This window comes from Centruroides vittatus, unplaced genomic scaffold (assembly GCF_030686945.1).
Source record: "Centruroides vittatus isolate TY-2023 unplaced genomic scaffold, ASM3068694v2 scaffold_324, whole genome shotgun sequence".
NCBI lineage: Eukaryota > Metazoa > Arthropoda > Arachnida > Scorpiones > Buthidae > Centruroides > Centruroides vittatus.
Window position 1 is genome coordinate 4,422,337 of NW_027122701.1, and position 14,792 is coordinate 4,437,128.

Sequence of the window (14,792 nt, forward strand, 5' to 3'; positions counted from 1 at the left end):
AATTAGAGACCCAAATAAAATAAATGTTTGTGTTTTTCAAATCAGTTTTTGTTTGTTTCCTTTATAATAAATGAATTTATCTGTTTCTAAGTAAAAATTGAAAGTGTCTGTAGAAGTAATTTTTTTAAATCTCCTTTTTCGTGATAAAGTTTTAATACTTATTACTATAAACTAGACATGTTAATCCTTAAATACACTTGTGGTCCAAAACTCCATGACTTCTTTCAATGTGGCCCAGAGAAACAAAAAGGTTGGACACCCAATTTATAACATCATGAATCAAAACCAATTGTGGGCATCATTAACCATCATTAAATACACCACAAACCAGTCTTCATCTGAAGATTATGCTCACCATCTGTTGGGATTGAAAAGGAAACCTGTACTATGAGTTGCTTCCAAAGAATCAAACAACCAATTCCGATAAGTATTGTTCCCAGTTTGATCAACTGAAGAAAAACATCCAGAATTGGCCAACAGAAAAGGCATTGTGTTTTGTCAACGTAACAACAGATTACTCACTTCTTTATGAACATGCAAACAAATTATTGGAACAAGGCTAGGATGTTTTACTCCACCCCCCATATTCACTCAACCTTGCCCTGTTGGACTACCATTTGTTCTGGGTCCTACAGAATTCCCTTCATGATAAAAACTTTGGTGTTTGAAAGCTGCAAAAACCATGCAAAACAGTTTTTTGAGAGAAAAACTGGAAGTTCTACAAAGAGGTATTACAAAGCATCCCATAGATGGCAACATGTCCTTAAAAACATTAGTGCGTACATAATTGGATAAAGTATGTTTTTAAGTTTGAAAAGCATTTCTTTTATTTCTCTTAAAAATATGAACTTTCCAAACAACTCCATATTTTGTAGAAAATACAAATATATTATACTATATATTTTTTACAGTCAACTGTAATTATAAAAATATTTTTTGTATATTTTTATTATTTGTATAATTCATATATAATTTGAAAATTAATATATTATAAACTAATTAAATTTTTCAGTACCACATTGGCCTTGTATTAAAAAATGGGTTCACACTGTAAGTTACTCTTTAATAGAAGCCCAACAAAAAGAAAAAGAAGTAGAAACAGTTACAGCTTTGGCCTCATTATCTGTGGCAGTTACACATTCACAAATACAGTGAGTATTCTATTAATTAATAATAATCACCAGATTATTCTTTCTGACAATTAATGAACATTTAGTGAAGTTAACTTTTTTCACATTAATGTTAAACACAAGTTGTTGTTACATTTTCCTTTTCAAGTGAATGATGATGAACACAGTTTACTGGAAATCTCTCATGAGATTCATTTTCTTTATATCACTCTTGTCTTTTAAACAAAATTCCATTGAATAAAAATACAGTAAATCCCTATTAACTTGATCTAATAGGGGGTGAAGGTTGTCATAGTTACAAAAGCCCCAGTAGTGAGGTGTTTTCTCTGACAATGTGGAAAATGAGAAGGTACAGTACAGTGATTTATTACAAGCAGCTCTACACAGAAGTTTTACTGATCTGAAACAATAAATATTAGTTCAGATTAATTTTAAAAACTATCAGTGAAAGAAGTAAATGTCTGCAATAATTGTCTGAGCATTAAACAAAATAAAAATACACAAAGTGATAACAATTTGTAAGGTGTGATTTGTAAGGAGTGATTTTAAAATACAACCTTACAATGCAATAGAATAAGTCTTTTGTAAGAGTTAAATAAGAGTTATTTATTAAATCTAAAATTATAAAAAAAGATGAAAAAATTAAAATTGGCTCTCTTCATGTTGTTGTGCAAAGTTTAAAGAACTGCTTAAAAGAACTTGGTCTTTAGGTATAGTAAAACAAAATTGATGAATAGCATTTGTGTATTCTTTACATTTCTATGTGCTAAAAATAAAAATAATCATTTATGGCACTGCTTCAATTTTATTTCTATTAATCAACGTATCTCATCATGTTTATAATTGTATATGCTATCCTATGATGATGATGAAACGTGCTTAAATTAAAACGTTCTTTTAATCTGAAATATTTTTAACTTATCAGTTTAGTGTTGCATGGCAAAATTGTATGGTAGGCCTATTTAATTATATGTATGATTTAATTTGAATTTTCCAAACTGTGCAATAATAATCATTAATTGGTTCATAGATTATGGTTTTATTTTGCATGCAATAATTATTGGAGAAATTTTGCATATGTTTGGGAGAAATTTTGTGTCCTGAAAATATTTTGCTCCTGCTTTTGTAAGTTGATTTGGACCACATTACTTCTTGCTGACTGAAGACAGCTACACTTAGTCATCAGTATTGTCAGAAAAAAAGTCAGCAAGGCAGCCAATTCCCTAACTTTGCAACAATTTTTTCAAATTCTGTGACTTTTCAGGTGAGTATGAACCCTGTACAGTGGTGCCTTGTACTTCAGATTTAATTCATTCCAGAAGACTGTTCAAACTCTGAATCAATTTTTCTCATTATAAATAATGGAAAGTCAATTAAACCATTTCCAGACCTTAAACAATACCCATTTCAGTAAAATTAAAACAACAAATACATATAATTTAAGGTAAAAATAACATAATTACATAAATTAAAACACTAAAACAACAAATAAAATATGTAAATACTGCATAAGAAACTGAAAATTGCATTTACTGGTTGCAAACCACAGACTTCAACATATTAAACATGTGTCTAACATGATAATAATAACTTTAGTTCGCATGAAGTAAAACAGGTTTTTAGGATTCCAGCTATTCTCTGTCCCAGTACAAATGAATAATATGAGCCGTACTACAATTATTATAACAGGTTGTTACAAATTATACACTCGCAACACACTAAATTCCCATCCCCGATATATTTGTAACACACATAATATTAACTACGATTACATGCTTATAACTAACTACAACTAATTACAACTAAGTGAGGAAGAAATAAAAACTCAGAAACAAATGATAGAATAGAGGGTAAAGGAAAGCAAGTACCCAAATACTTGTGATGATCTCAGGGTGATGGAACGTCAGAACGTTTCAGCTTTCTAGGAGTTGTTGGATAGTTTTTATCCTTTTCCAGTTAACTACAATGGTGATTGTGGAGCTCAATAATCTTTCTCGGTTGAATTTTTCTTGATTCTTTTATCTGACTTTGTCTTCACTCTGTGCTGCCAAAATGCACCAAAGAATTTCTTCTTCCATCCTGTCTTGTTGGAGTCCCAGCCAAGAATGACCATTGTTCATACACATTGCCCTCAGGGCCACATTCCTCTCTTTTGTTCCAAGGGATTAGTTCACCACCACCCAAAAAGAAAGGGTTGAGAAGGAAGTTTCTAGAAGGGATAAACAATAGACAAAGGAAACAAAGAAAACTATACAAAATTAATATAAATACATATATACAATATGGTGGCATGCCACACGTGGCTGTCAGATCCTCCACACATGTACCACTTTCACTCTTTGTGATAACTTCTTCTTTCACATAAATTGTCAATATTACAACCTTCCTCTTAAACTTTAGTTGTTTCTGCATCCTTCTCGGATGCCTTAGTATGTGAGTAAGGATTTTATTGGATTGAACAGAAAGTTTTTGCATATTTTTAACAGCTGTCATTACTTAATAAAGATTTAATTCTAGCAGTTGTGGAATTTAACACATTATTGCTAATGTGAAATTGTATTCTTTGTTTAGAAGCTTATTTTAAATTTTTTACTTCACATTTTTTGTTTGAATAAAATCATGTTGAGATGTCTTCAGATAAAAAGCATATCAAGCATATTATGCTTTGTATGTTTCAGAAAGAAAACAAAACAGTATTGTGCAAACTTTTAAAAAATGTTTCTTGTAATATCTATCTTAATTAAAACATACATTAAAGTTTAAATAAAAAAACATTTAAAATAAAATAATGTTTTTAGTTTAAACATTTTAATTTAAGGAACATTTATTAATATTTTATATATATTTAAATTAAATTCTACTCTAGGGAATCTGCCAAAAGTTTTCTTTTATTAAAGAGGTCTACCAAATAGTGAAGTTTGAGAAACACTAGGTTAACACATGCCATTGGAGTATTTTGTACTTAGAGGCATGTAGTTTTTCCAATTTTTAAAATGTTGTATTAATTTAGGTTTTTCTGTTACAATTTAATGAAACACTGTTGATAATAAGAGTATTAAAACTATTACATTGAAATATTGACTTAATGTGTGAGGTCTGTATAATAGAAATGTAAAGAATACACAAATGCTATTCATCAATTTTGTTTTACTATACCTAAAGACCAAGTTCTTTTAAGCAGTTCTTTAAACCTTGCACAACAATATGAAGAGAGCCAATTTTAATTTTTTCATTTTTTTTTATAATTTTAGATTTAATAAATAACTCTTATTACACAAAAGACTTATTCTACTGCATTGTAAGATTGTATTTTAAAATCATTCCAAATCAGAGCTTATAAATTGTTATAACTTTGTGTATTTTTATTTTGTTTAATGTTCAGACAATTATTGCAGACATTTACTTCTTTTACTGATAGTTCAGATTAATTTTAAAAACTAATATTTATTTTTTATGAGAATTATTATTATAAAATGCAACAAGAAGGAGAGCAAGCAAAATGCTGGGTATCAAACAAAGTCCCAATATAACATATGTCAATATCGGTTGCCATTTTTAAATTTTCAAACACTTGATTTTAAAGTAGTTGTATTAAATTAATTAAAAACAGGAAAACTACTTTAATTTAATAGAACATCTTATTTTTAATGTTTCCCTAATTATAAAATAATTCCTTAATTATAAAAAAAATATATAACTGTTATAAAAATAACAGTATAAAAAAATAACTAATTAAAAAGTGCATAGTAAGTCAAATGCTGTTTTATTAATATTTTGTCAATGTGCCATATTGCAAGATATGCTAGGGTCAGGGAATTGTACAAAGTTGGAAGGAAGTCAGGAAAACTCATGGAATTTAAAACAAAACTGAATAGGAGCCCTGTATATATGAGATAAATATGATAACATTGTGAAATGTACTAAATCAGAGTACTTTAACCTTGGGTCTGCAGACCGGTGCTGGTCTGTGAAAAATTTCATAGACTGACAAAAATTTTGTAATAATAAAATTCATTATAAATCAAAATTTCATTAAAATAATTAGATAATATTATAATTAATATATAATAATAATAATTAAAAAATTATAAAGTAATTATATTTATGCATGACATTTATCAAATGAGTGTCAGTCTCATTATAAGTCCCTCACCCCTGCCTGCTCTTACACTTAGTAGATGTTGCAGTATTGTGTCAGATTGTATTGGTGTCATGTAGTGAAAATTCGTATTTTACTGTGGCCGAGTGCAACTTGAGAGTGAATGATCAATGTGCAAAGGAAAGCAATACCATTGCGATACACAGTAACCAGTGTTTTGTTATTGGCCAGTTACAACAGTCATGCATGCCACCCACATCTAAGCAAAGTCTAAGAAAATTTACCTTTAGCCTTCTTCCAGTCTGTAAATTATTATTCTTATTTTTTCTGGTCTGCAGGTGTGAAAAGGTTGAAGAACGCTGTACTAAATGAAGATAATGGTTACGTTTAATTTTCTCTTAATGAAAACTTTCTGATTTTTCATTTATTAATAGTTTTTCTCTTTATTCATTATAATATTAATTATTACATAATATTCTCAGTTAGTAATAGTCATGGAAGAATTAAATTTTCATCATTATTTATATAATTCTTCCATTTTCTTATCTACATCTAGAAGCCCACAATCAACTGTATCTGTCGAAGAAGCCGAAGAACCAATGGAAGAGGACCAAGATAAGTGAACTTTTGAATATTGTCATCATCATCATTTAGTCATGGTAAATCTGGAAATCTGCAAAGCCTTCCTGGAAAAAGGCTAATTATAATTTATTGTCAGATATCCTAAGTCACACAATCAGTTGTGCTGACAAAATTCTTGTGATAAGAAAAGCTATCTTAAAATCGACAAAGATCAAAATGGTTTACATTAATTGTAAAATTGCCGAATATTGGAACATCACATTGGTCATTAACAAAATAAAATTGTTTCTTCAGTCCAAATATTGCTAGTTGATGTTATGACCGGTTTATGTCAACTATATTATTAACAGATGAAAATGATGTACTATTGTTTGCATGATAACCAAGTAAGTGGCATTTATATATGAATACAACATATATATTAAACTAATTGTTAAAACACTTTAAAATGTCATTTTCCATATTGATATCTTGTAAATGGAAATACGTTTCTCTCCTTCGTGGTTATTACTGTTTAGTAATAGGTTGTTGAATATGTCGGAGCCACTGTTAATGTTCCATTCCGACTTTTGTTTTAACGGTCATTACAATTCAGAGTTGGACCAGTTAAATTAAATGTTCCTTATGATACAATTTTTTTCTTTTTTCAAAAAAGAAAAACATTTTCAAATATAATGCAGGAAAATCCTACAATATTGTATAAATACTGTTTGTGAATTATAGTACAGTACAAGATTTACATTTTATGTATATATTCAGTCATTTCAAGTGTTTGTATATTACTGCCTTGTCCTAAAGAAGTAAACTGACTGGTCAATTTTCTAGTCAGTGTATAAAGAATTTGTTAGAAATTTGAGAGAGTTATCATAAAGTTGTAAATGTGAAAATCATTTCTGTTTTGTATTTACATGTCATTTTCATTCATTTTTAAAAGTTATATAAATGTCAAAAGTAATATTTTTCAGATAACTTCAAATTATATTATTTTATTAAGATTTTCTATTTTTTTTTTTCTTTTCTTTTTTTGATTCTTCCTCTTTTAGGTCATCCATTCAGATATCTTCCAACATTTCCAACAATGTAAGACATTTGTTTATTTTAATTGTCACACTTCAATACTTTGGATTGCAAAATTGTTAGATAAGATGACATTTGATGAACTGATACCATTGTTCTATTTACTTATTGACTGATTTTCAAAGACTATTGATGTAAAATATTTAGAACAATTAAAAAGTAGTGAGGTAATTCTGTTGTACAGAAAAGTCCTATTACTAAAAATTTATTTCTTTAAAGAGAAATAAAGTAATCATCCTACTATTTAACATGCATTTAACGTTGCAACGATCATAAGTAACTTAGAAGTTTCCACAATTACATCGTGTCATTCTAAATTCATCCATATACCTCGGACAAATTGTTTATATCGAAACATTTGTATTATTCGATTTCTAGTTTTAAAAATGTTTAAGAGAATTGTCATTTATTATGTATGTATATTTTGTGTTTTGCATTTGCAGATATTTTAATGCTTTAAAAGATTTTTTTTATAGTATTATAAATATTGTAAAGTTTTCTGTTTGTTTATTCTTTAGTTCTATAATAAATTGTTTGAATAATATTTTAATTTAAGTTTATTTTTAAAATGAAAAGAATCTTATTTGTATAAATGTCATAATTGTTGTTTCCCCCTGGTTCTTTCATTTTAATTATAGATAATGATATTCTATCAAAATTTAAATATTTTGAATAGAATATATATTTGATACAATATTTTCTTTAATTGTATTAAAATACTTTAAGAAAAGTTTTGCTCAAAAGGTGCAGCAGTTCTAATTAGAGAACAGAATATTTTAATCTCTCTTTCATCTACATAGGACTGTAAAATAAGTTTATACATGCATATACCAATTTGGAAAGAATTCAAAATATCATAAGTAAAAAAATAGTAGTTAGAAGATGACAAACTAGGTACTTCCACGTTACAAAAATGTTACATCTTGCAATAATGTATTATTGAAAATCTGGGATTGGTTTATTATTATAATTGAAACCAAATCATCCCATTGTCAATAACTTGGCAAAAATTGTTTCTTCAAGATTTTATAAATTTTCATCTTAAGCATCTAAATTTTTACAAAAAATAAATACTACTTTATATGTATGTTATTCTGACGCATATCTAGATGCCACAGATTCATTCTATGGAAACGAAAGGATAGTTTGTTTGATATCTGCATGTCTTTTACTTCACTGAAAGTATTTAAAATAGACTGTCATTTCATATAAACTGGTTTTTATCTTATTACCATCTAAACAAATTCTTAGCTTTAATATGAAATAAATCTTTTGAAAAAAGCATTTAGTTTGGCAATACATATTACTGTATTATTAATTATTATTATTATATGTAAAAATTTTGAATAAAAATAAATGTCATTTGTTAACTTATGACATCTCTAGTCTATAAACAAAGAATACATTGTTATTCCTCTTATTGTATGTTATCATCATAATAAGTGTTTTGTAAATTGGTGATGTGTAGTTTATGTCTAGTCTTTCACATTACGTATATCTGTATATTAATGCGTATTCCAGTAAGCCTGTGTTTAATTCTCTTTCCTGTTTCTTCTCCTATTGCTCTATGCTGCCAATTGAATTTAAATATATTTCAGAGGACATCATAGTTCAACATTTCAAATTTCACTGTATTCACTGCTACATTGGAATAAAATTGTTTTGTACAGTTCATATACATCTTTCACATTTTCTTCCATTGTGAAATTGAATACTACTAAGGAATGAGTATTTTGTGATAAAACTCTTTATGGTTGTAAGATCGTCAAAGATTTAAATCGGATCTTAATATTACATCGAAGATTATTATTAACAAAGCATTAAACAATTTCTTATTAGTATTTTGATTCTCCTAATGTGTCCATAGAAATATTTATTTGTAGCTATATTAATATATATATATATATATATATACATACATATATTATCTTTATTAAACGGAATTTCATCTTTCAAACGTTGATGGAAATTTTCTATTTATAGCCATCGGGCCAAATAATGCTTGAAATATTTCTGCTGTTATGCAAGATTCTGTAACTCATGCATAAAATGTTAAAAAGGAGAAAGTATCATTTTTGTAACAATTTAATGTACAGCATGGCTTATATTGTATATCTGCATGATTTTTTGGTATCGGAGAATTGTATACTTTCTCGATAACAAGTGCATGAGCTGCCATTTTTGTACTTTCTGATGTAATTATTGTAACTGTATCACTCACAGAATAAACTTGAAATTTTCTGTGTACAAACGAAAAGTTGTTTATTAAGATATTCCATAAAATGACAGCAGTTTAACTATGTGACACTGTCCGTCTGTATAGAAAATACTTATTAAATGTAATATAAATATAAGCCCTTGAAATTAAGCAAATAAAATAGTAAAAAGGAACTTAGTCCAAAGAAAAATTATGAAGTATTCAAAAACTGATGTTAACAAAAGTATTTTTAATTGAAAATATTAAAATTTCTGGATTATAAATTTAAAATAAAAGTTAAAAAAATACCTAATTTATTTAAATGCTGTCATTATTACTAATACAGCCTGTTTTCCCACTTATAAAATTTATCTTGTTACCAAGTCTGTTGTTATATAAATTTATTACACTGAGTATTGTCTTAAATGCTATAAATTTGAACGATCAAAAATGCCTCCGTAGCAAGATAATCATGTTGTTTTCCTTTAAATTAGAATGCTGAAATTTAGCAAATTAAATTTGTATCTGAAAGAATTTTAATGAAGTTGCCTTTCACTATTGTTTTCAAGTTGGAATCAATTTTAAGAATAGTTTCCAAACAATTTTTATTATAATTAAATTGTTTTTGTGTAAATAACTGTTTAATAAAATTGATGGCACATATGAATTATTTTTTCATTTTCTTTCCAATTTATTTAAGAAATACTTGATATAATTCAATGATGTATAAATACAGATTTTAAAATAATTTACTAAAAAGAATTAAAATATTAGAAATAAATAAATATATGGAGATCATTACAAAATAGACTAGTCACAAAAAAATAAACAAAAGATTGAATTCTACAAAAAGTACATTATTAAACAATGGCATAATGAAGTCAGGACCCCACCCACAAGAACTTTTGTTATGGCCTTTCCAAAAAATATACTGATTAATTATATTAAATAATTTGTAAAATTGGCAAATACTGTCTGTGGAAGATTAAAACAATCAAATAAATATACAGTAACTTTTTTTTTTCATAAAATTACGACAATACATTTATCATAATATTTTGAGAGACTATAGATATTGTTTGGCTATCAACAATTTTAAGATTATTAGCCATTATTGCATATTGATATGCATCATCAATTTTGCTTGCTGATTTATTTTAAATCTTCCCTCTTGGTTGGGACTCCACCAGCACTGCAGGCCTAGAGTGAACTTGCATCTATTTAATAGCAGTGGAATAAATATCACTTAACAAATAATGTTTACAAGAGAGACTACATAATGAAATACTTCAGACAAATATCTTGCTTGATTTACTTTATAAGTACAACTACAAGATAAGGGTTTACTTATAATGAAGAAACTGAAACATGGCTGAACCATTGACTTCATATGCAGTACAGTACAATATTTACTTTTATGTGAACAATTTCATAAAAATTGCCGGGACAATAAGTATGTAAACTTATTTTAAAAATTTTCTAAGTTTTTTGTAATAAACAATACATAAAATGTATCTTTAAACTTTGTTCATTTCTGATGTATGTGAAAAAGATTATCTTCTGGGCAGAGTCAACCTTTCTTTAGAAGCTACTTGACCACCTCAAAATTTACGTAAAATGTTAAAATTTTCCAAGTTTATTTACTGGATATTTTTGTTCAGAACTCCATTACAGATCAGAAGAGATTTCAGTTTATCAAAAAAAAAAAAAAGATCTTGTTGCATATAGTCTATTACTTTCACAATTTACACAAATTATTTTTTGCATTTCATGAAAAAGATTGTGATAAAATCTTGTTTTTTAATTTTGAATAAAAGGTCAAGTTTAGTTTGCAGACTTAATGCAACAAAGCTCAAGATATCTGTGTATAGATATTGCACCTGTATAGTAATACAGTAAAATCTGCTAATGCGACCACTTTGAGCTGATTCCCACAAAAGAATACATTTTGCAATGATCAATGACCACCTGTCTATTGTGACCATTGACCACTTTGGTCATGTCCAAAGATAAGAAATCATCTTAGGTAAGTGACCATTAAAAATAAAACCATTTTAAGAATATAATTCAGTTTGTAGTGACCACATTGTAAATTAAAATATTTGAAACCACTATTGTATTTTGTAGATAAGAGGAAAAACCTTACTGCAGATGTCTTCATTCCTGAACTAGAAACAACAAATTTATTGACTGTGATCATGATATTATGACCACCAAATCTGTTGATTCAAATGTTTTTGGAAGTGTCCTAAAAGATTTCAATAAGAGGAAGATGAAAGTAATGAAGATGAAGAAGGCCTGTATTGTAAAGAAGAGAAGCCCTTATCTTTATTTCACAAGTTATGATATGCTGGAGAAAATAGCCTCTTGCTATTTTCTCCAGCATATCATGAACTTCCTCTTGCTATGCAACCACTAGCTATCTGAGGTTCTTATGCCAATATATCAAGCAAAGAAGATTGTAACTGATGAAATTTTTAAAAACAAAATTCTAAAGCAATCCAGAACTGATTAGTTGCTCACAAAAAATTGAATTTGTTGCATTATTTTTTTTCTTCTCTGAGTTTTTGTTTAGAATACAAAAATACATACAAAATAATTGAATATACAGTAGTTCATATTAAAACTCCTATATTCCGGCCTTTTTCTACTTAGATTTTATTCCAAAACACCTACATCCCTCTTTCTGCATAAGATGACTACTTTGTGTCGATCCCTTCAGTGGTCACATTAACAGATTTCAGTATACTGTCCTGTTTCTTCTGTCTGGCACAGACCAGCAATTGATTTTCTGATCATAAATCTGTGGAACTTACCAGAGTCTGAATTCCTGTAGTTATATAACACTTTCAGTTTCTACACTTCACTTATTGCTTATGTTTTACACTTCTTGGAAAGGAAAGCATTGATTAAACCAAATTTTCTTTTATCAAGAGTCATGTGTAAACTATTCACTTCCTTATTTTATTGTGTCTCCACCATCCTAAATTTTCTTCATTCCTTCAAGCATGTCTTTGGCCAATTTCATTTCCTTGATGATTATTTTGGTTATGACTTTTTCAGCTTCTATGTTGTTTCTTGAAACAGTGTATCTCATAAGTAACGAAGTTCCAAGGATAAATTTGTTACTCATGTAGATATGCAAATTATGAAACTCTTAGTTTTCCACCAGAGGTCTGCAGATGGATATAAATACAACTGATTTGTACCTGAGTGATATTGTGAAGAATTCTTAATACTGTGTCATTGACATCGGATCCTACAAGAAAAGGTTGGCATCAATTGTATATTGTATGTTTTTTAAATGTCATTTTGTCGGTTGTTAACCATCTGCCTCTAGTTGGATTATTAAAAAGGATTATTTGCTACTGACACAAATTTATTTGTGTGGCCAAAAATTTGATTTAATCAAGTGTATCTCATAGTTCATATATTGTATACATCAGTTGTACTTGATACTTTTGGTTTAACAATAGTTTTATGGTTTCAATTTCAATCTTCTATTTTGAAACCATCTCTTGCTTCTCTTTTAATTCTTGCCTCAACTTATCAGATTTCTTCTTTGTAAAATGGCAACTGAAGAATAAGTCTTCAAGGTAAGTCTGGTATCACTTATATGCACTTCGTGTTAGGGTAATAAGATTTTTGTAATAGTAATAAACCAATTCCCATCTATTGCCTGTCTTTGTGCATCCTTTATGACCAAAGTGTTATTCTTTCTGGTATGTGTGATTTATCTTCTGTTGAAGCCCTGCCAAAAACAGGAAATTTTCATTCTACATCAGTTTAGTGTATTAACTAGAAGTATATGTCGTGGCCAGGGGGTGTTATTAAGGATAACACAATTGGGTAATATTTTGGAGACCTTTTAGTTTGACCAGTTGTATGCTCATGCTATCAACAAAATGAAAGGCTACTTGGATTCATTCCTGTGTATTTTATTGTCTTCTTACCCTGGATCTAACATTGGTGACAAGGATGGGATTATCCTAAAATTCTGGAACGTCCTGCACACAAGGGCCGATGATGATACAATTATATGCTAGTGAACATCACACCATTTTTTTCTCCCTTCTCACTCACATCTCATCATGGTACTAGCTCAGTACAACCTTTTGATGTTAATCAATCAAGGACTTTGGACACATATCTAGAACAACTTACATATTTTTGCAAAGCAAATGACATTTTCAACAACAACAAAAAGAGAGCAATGCTTCTTGCCTCCTGTGGTCTTAAGATGCTTGGGATTCTACATTCCCTTATGGCTCCAGATCAGCCTCGACAAAGGACCTATGATCAGTTATTGACTCTTCTCAAGAATTACTTCTGCCCCAAGCCACCAATAATCTACCAACATTTCCAATTTCAAAAAACAGTGCAGAAAGGTGAGTCTGTAAGTTCTTATGTTGCCGAAAATACAGAGCTCCTCTCGTATTGTTACCTGTGGACTAAACACACCTTCCAATCTGAATAAAAAGTGCGTCCAGTTCCATTTGTTCATCATTCAAAAATTGAAACAACAACTGATGCTCTACTGGGAGTTGTTCTCAAACCTATTGAAGATCCAACATGGGCAACACCAGTTGTGCCTGTTATGAAACCATGTGGTGAAATAAGACTTTGTGGTTATTATAAAGTAACTTTGAACAATGCTCTTAGACCACAGGTGGAATTGGATACGGATGTGCTCTATCTGTTGGCATCTCTCCCACCTGCAACAATATTTGCAAAGTTGGACTTGGCCCAGGCTTATCTACAACTACCTGTGGATGATTTCTCAGCAGCTACAATCAATCATCACTCACTGAGGAGCGTACAAGGTAAATCGTCTTCAGTTTGGAGTAAGTGTAGCACCAGGATTATTCCAGAGTTTAGTAGACAGACTCCTCTCCAACCTCCAGGATGATACCATATTTTGATGACATCCTTATCTGTGCTGCTAAGAGGGATGAACTTGCATCAAGACTTCATGCTGTCTTTCAGAAATTATCAGATTATAGGTTACATGTAAACAAGGACAAGTGTCTATTTGGTGTCTCAAATATTGAGTTTTTAAGCTATCAAGTCGATAGTGACTGGCTTTATCCACATCATCAAAGGTGACTGCAATCCAAAAGGCTCCTGTTCCAACAAATCGGAAGGAACTCCAGGTTTTTCTTGGTTTAGTGAGCTTTATAATTTTCTGCACCACAGCTGCCACTATCAGAGAACCACTATACAGACTACTGACAAAGGACACATCCTGGAAATGGACAGAAATACATCAAAGTGCCTTTGATGAATTAAAAACTCTCCTTTCATCAGAAAGTATACTTGTTCCTTTTGACAGAACCAAGGAAATCACACTTTGCCTGTAGGCATATGTGCAGTTCTCAGTTTGCATTCACAGAATGGAAAAGGATCACCTGTGGCTTTTGCATCTCGTACACTAACAAAGACTGAACATGGCTATGCACACATCATTAAGGAAGATCTTGCTGCTGTATACGGAGTAAAATGTTTTCATCATTTCCTTTTTGGAACAAAATTTTTTTATTTACACAGACCACAAACCACTTTTGGGACTATTTACGACTGATAAGCTGACATCATTAATTCATTCACCCACATGCTGTGGTGGACACAGATTCTTAGTGCATATGATTATAAACTCAAGTACAAATCAAGCAAAGAGGTAGCAAAAGCAGATGCACTGAGTCGCTTG

The 14,792-nt window shown here is 29.5% G+C and overlaps 1 protein-coding gene across 2 annotated transcripts in view; it reads left to right on the plus strand.

Annotated features, from left to right (window-relative positions):
- LOC136988159 (histone deacetylase 4-like) overlaps positions 1 to 9,752 on the plus strand; it is a 218,772-nt gene extending 209,020 nt beyond the window's left edge. For both annotated transcript variants that reach the window (XM_067285980.1, XM_067285979.1), the window contains 2 exons: positions 1,013 to 1,151; positions 5,786 to 9,752. In XM_067285980.1, the coding sequence (XP_067142081.1) occupies positions 1,013 to 1,151; positions 5,786 to 5,852 (206 nt within the window). In that variant the 3' untranslated portion in view covers positions 5,853 to 9,752. The remainder of the gene's footprint in view (positions 1 to 1,012; positions 1,152 to 5,785) is intronic.
- Positions 9,753 to 14,792: the final 5,040 nt, after the last annotated feature.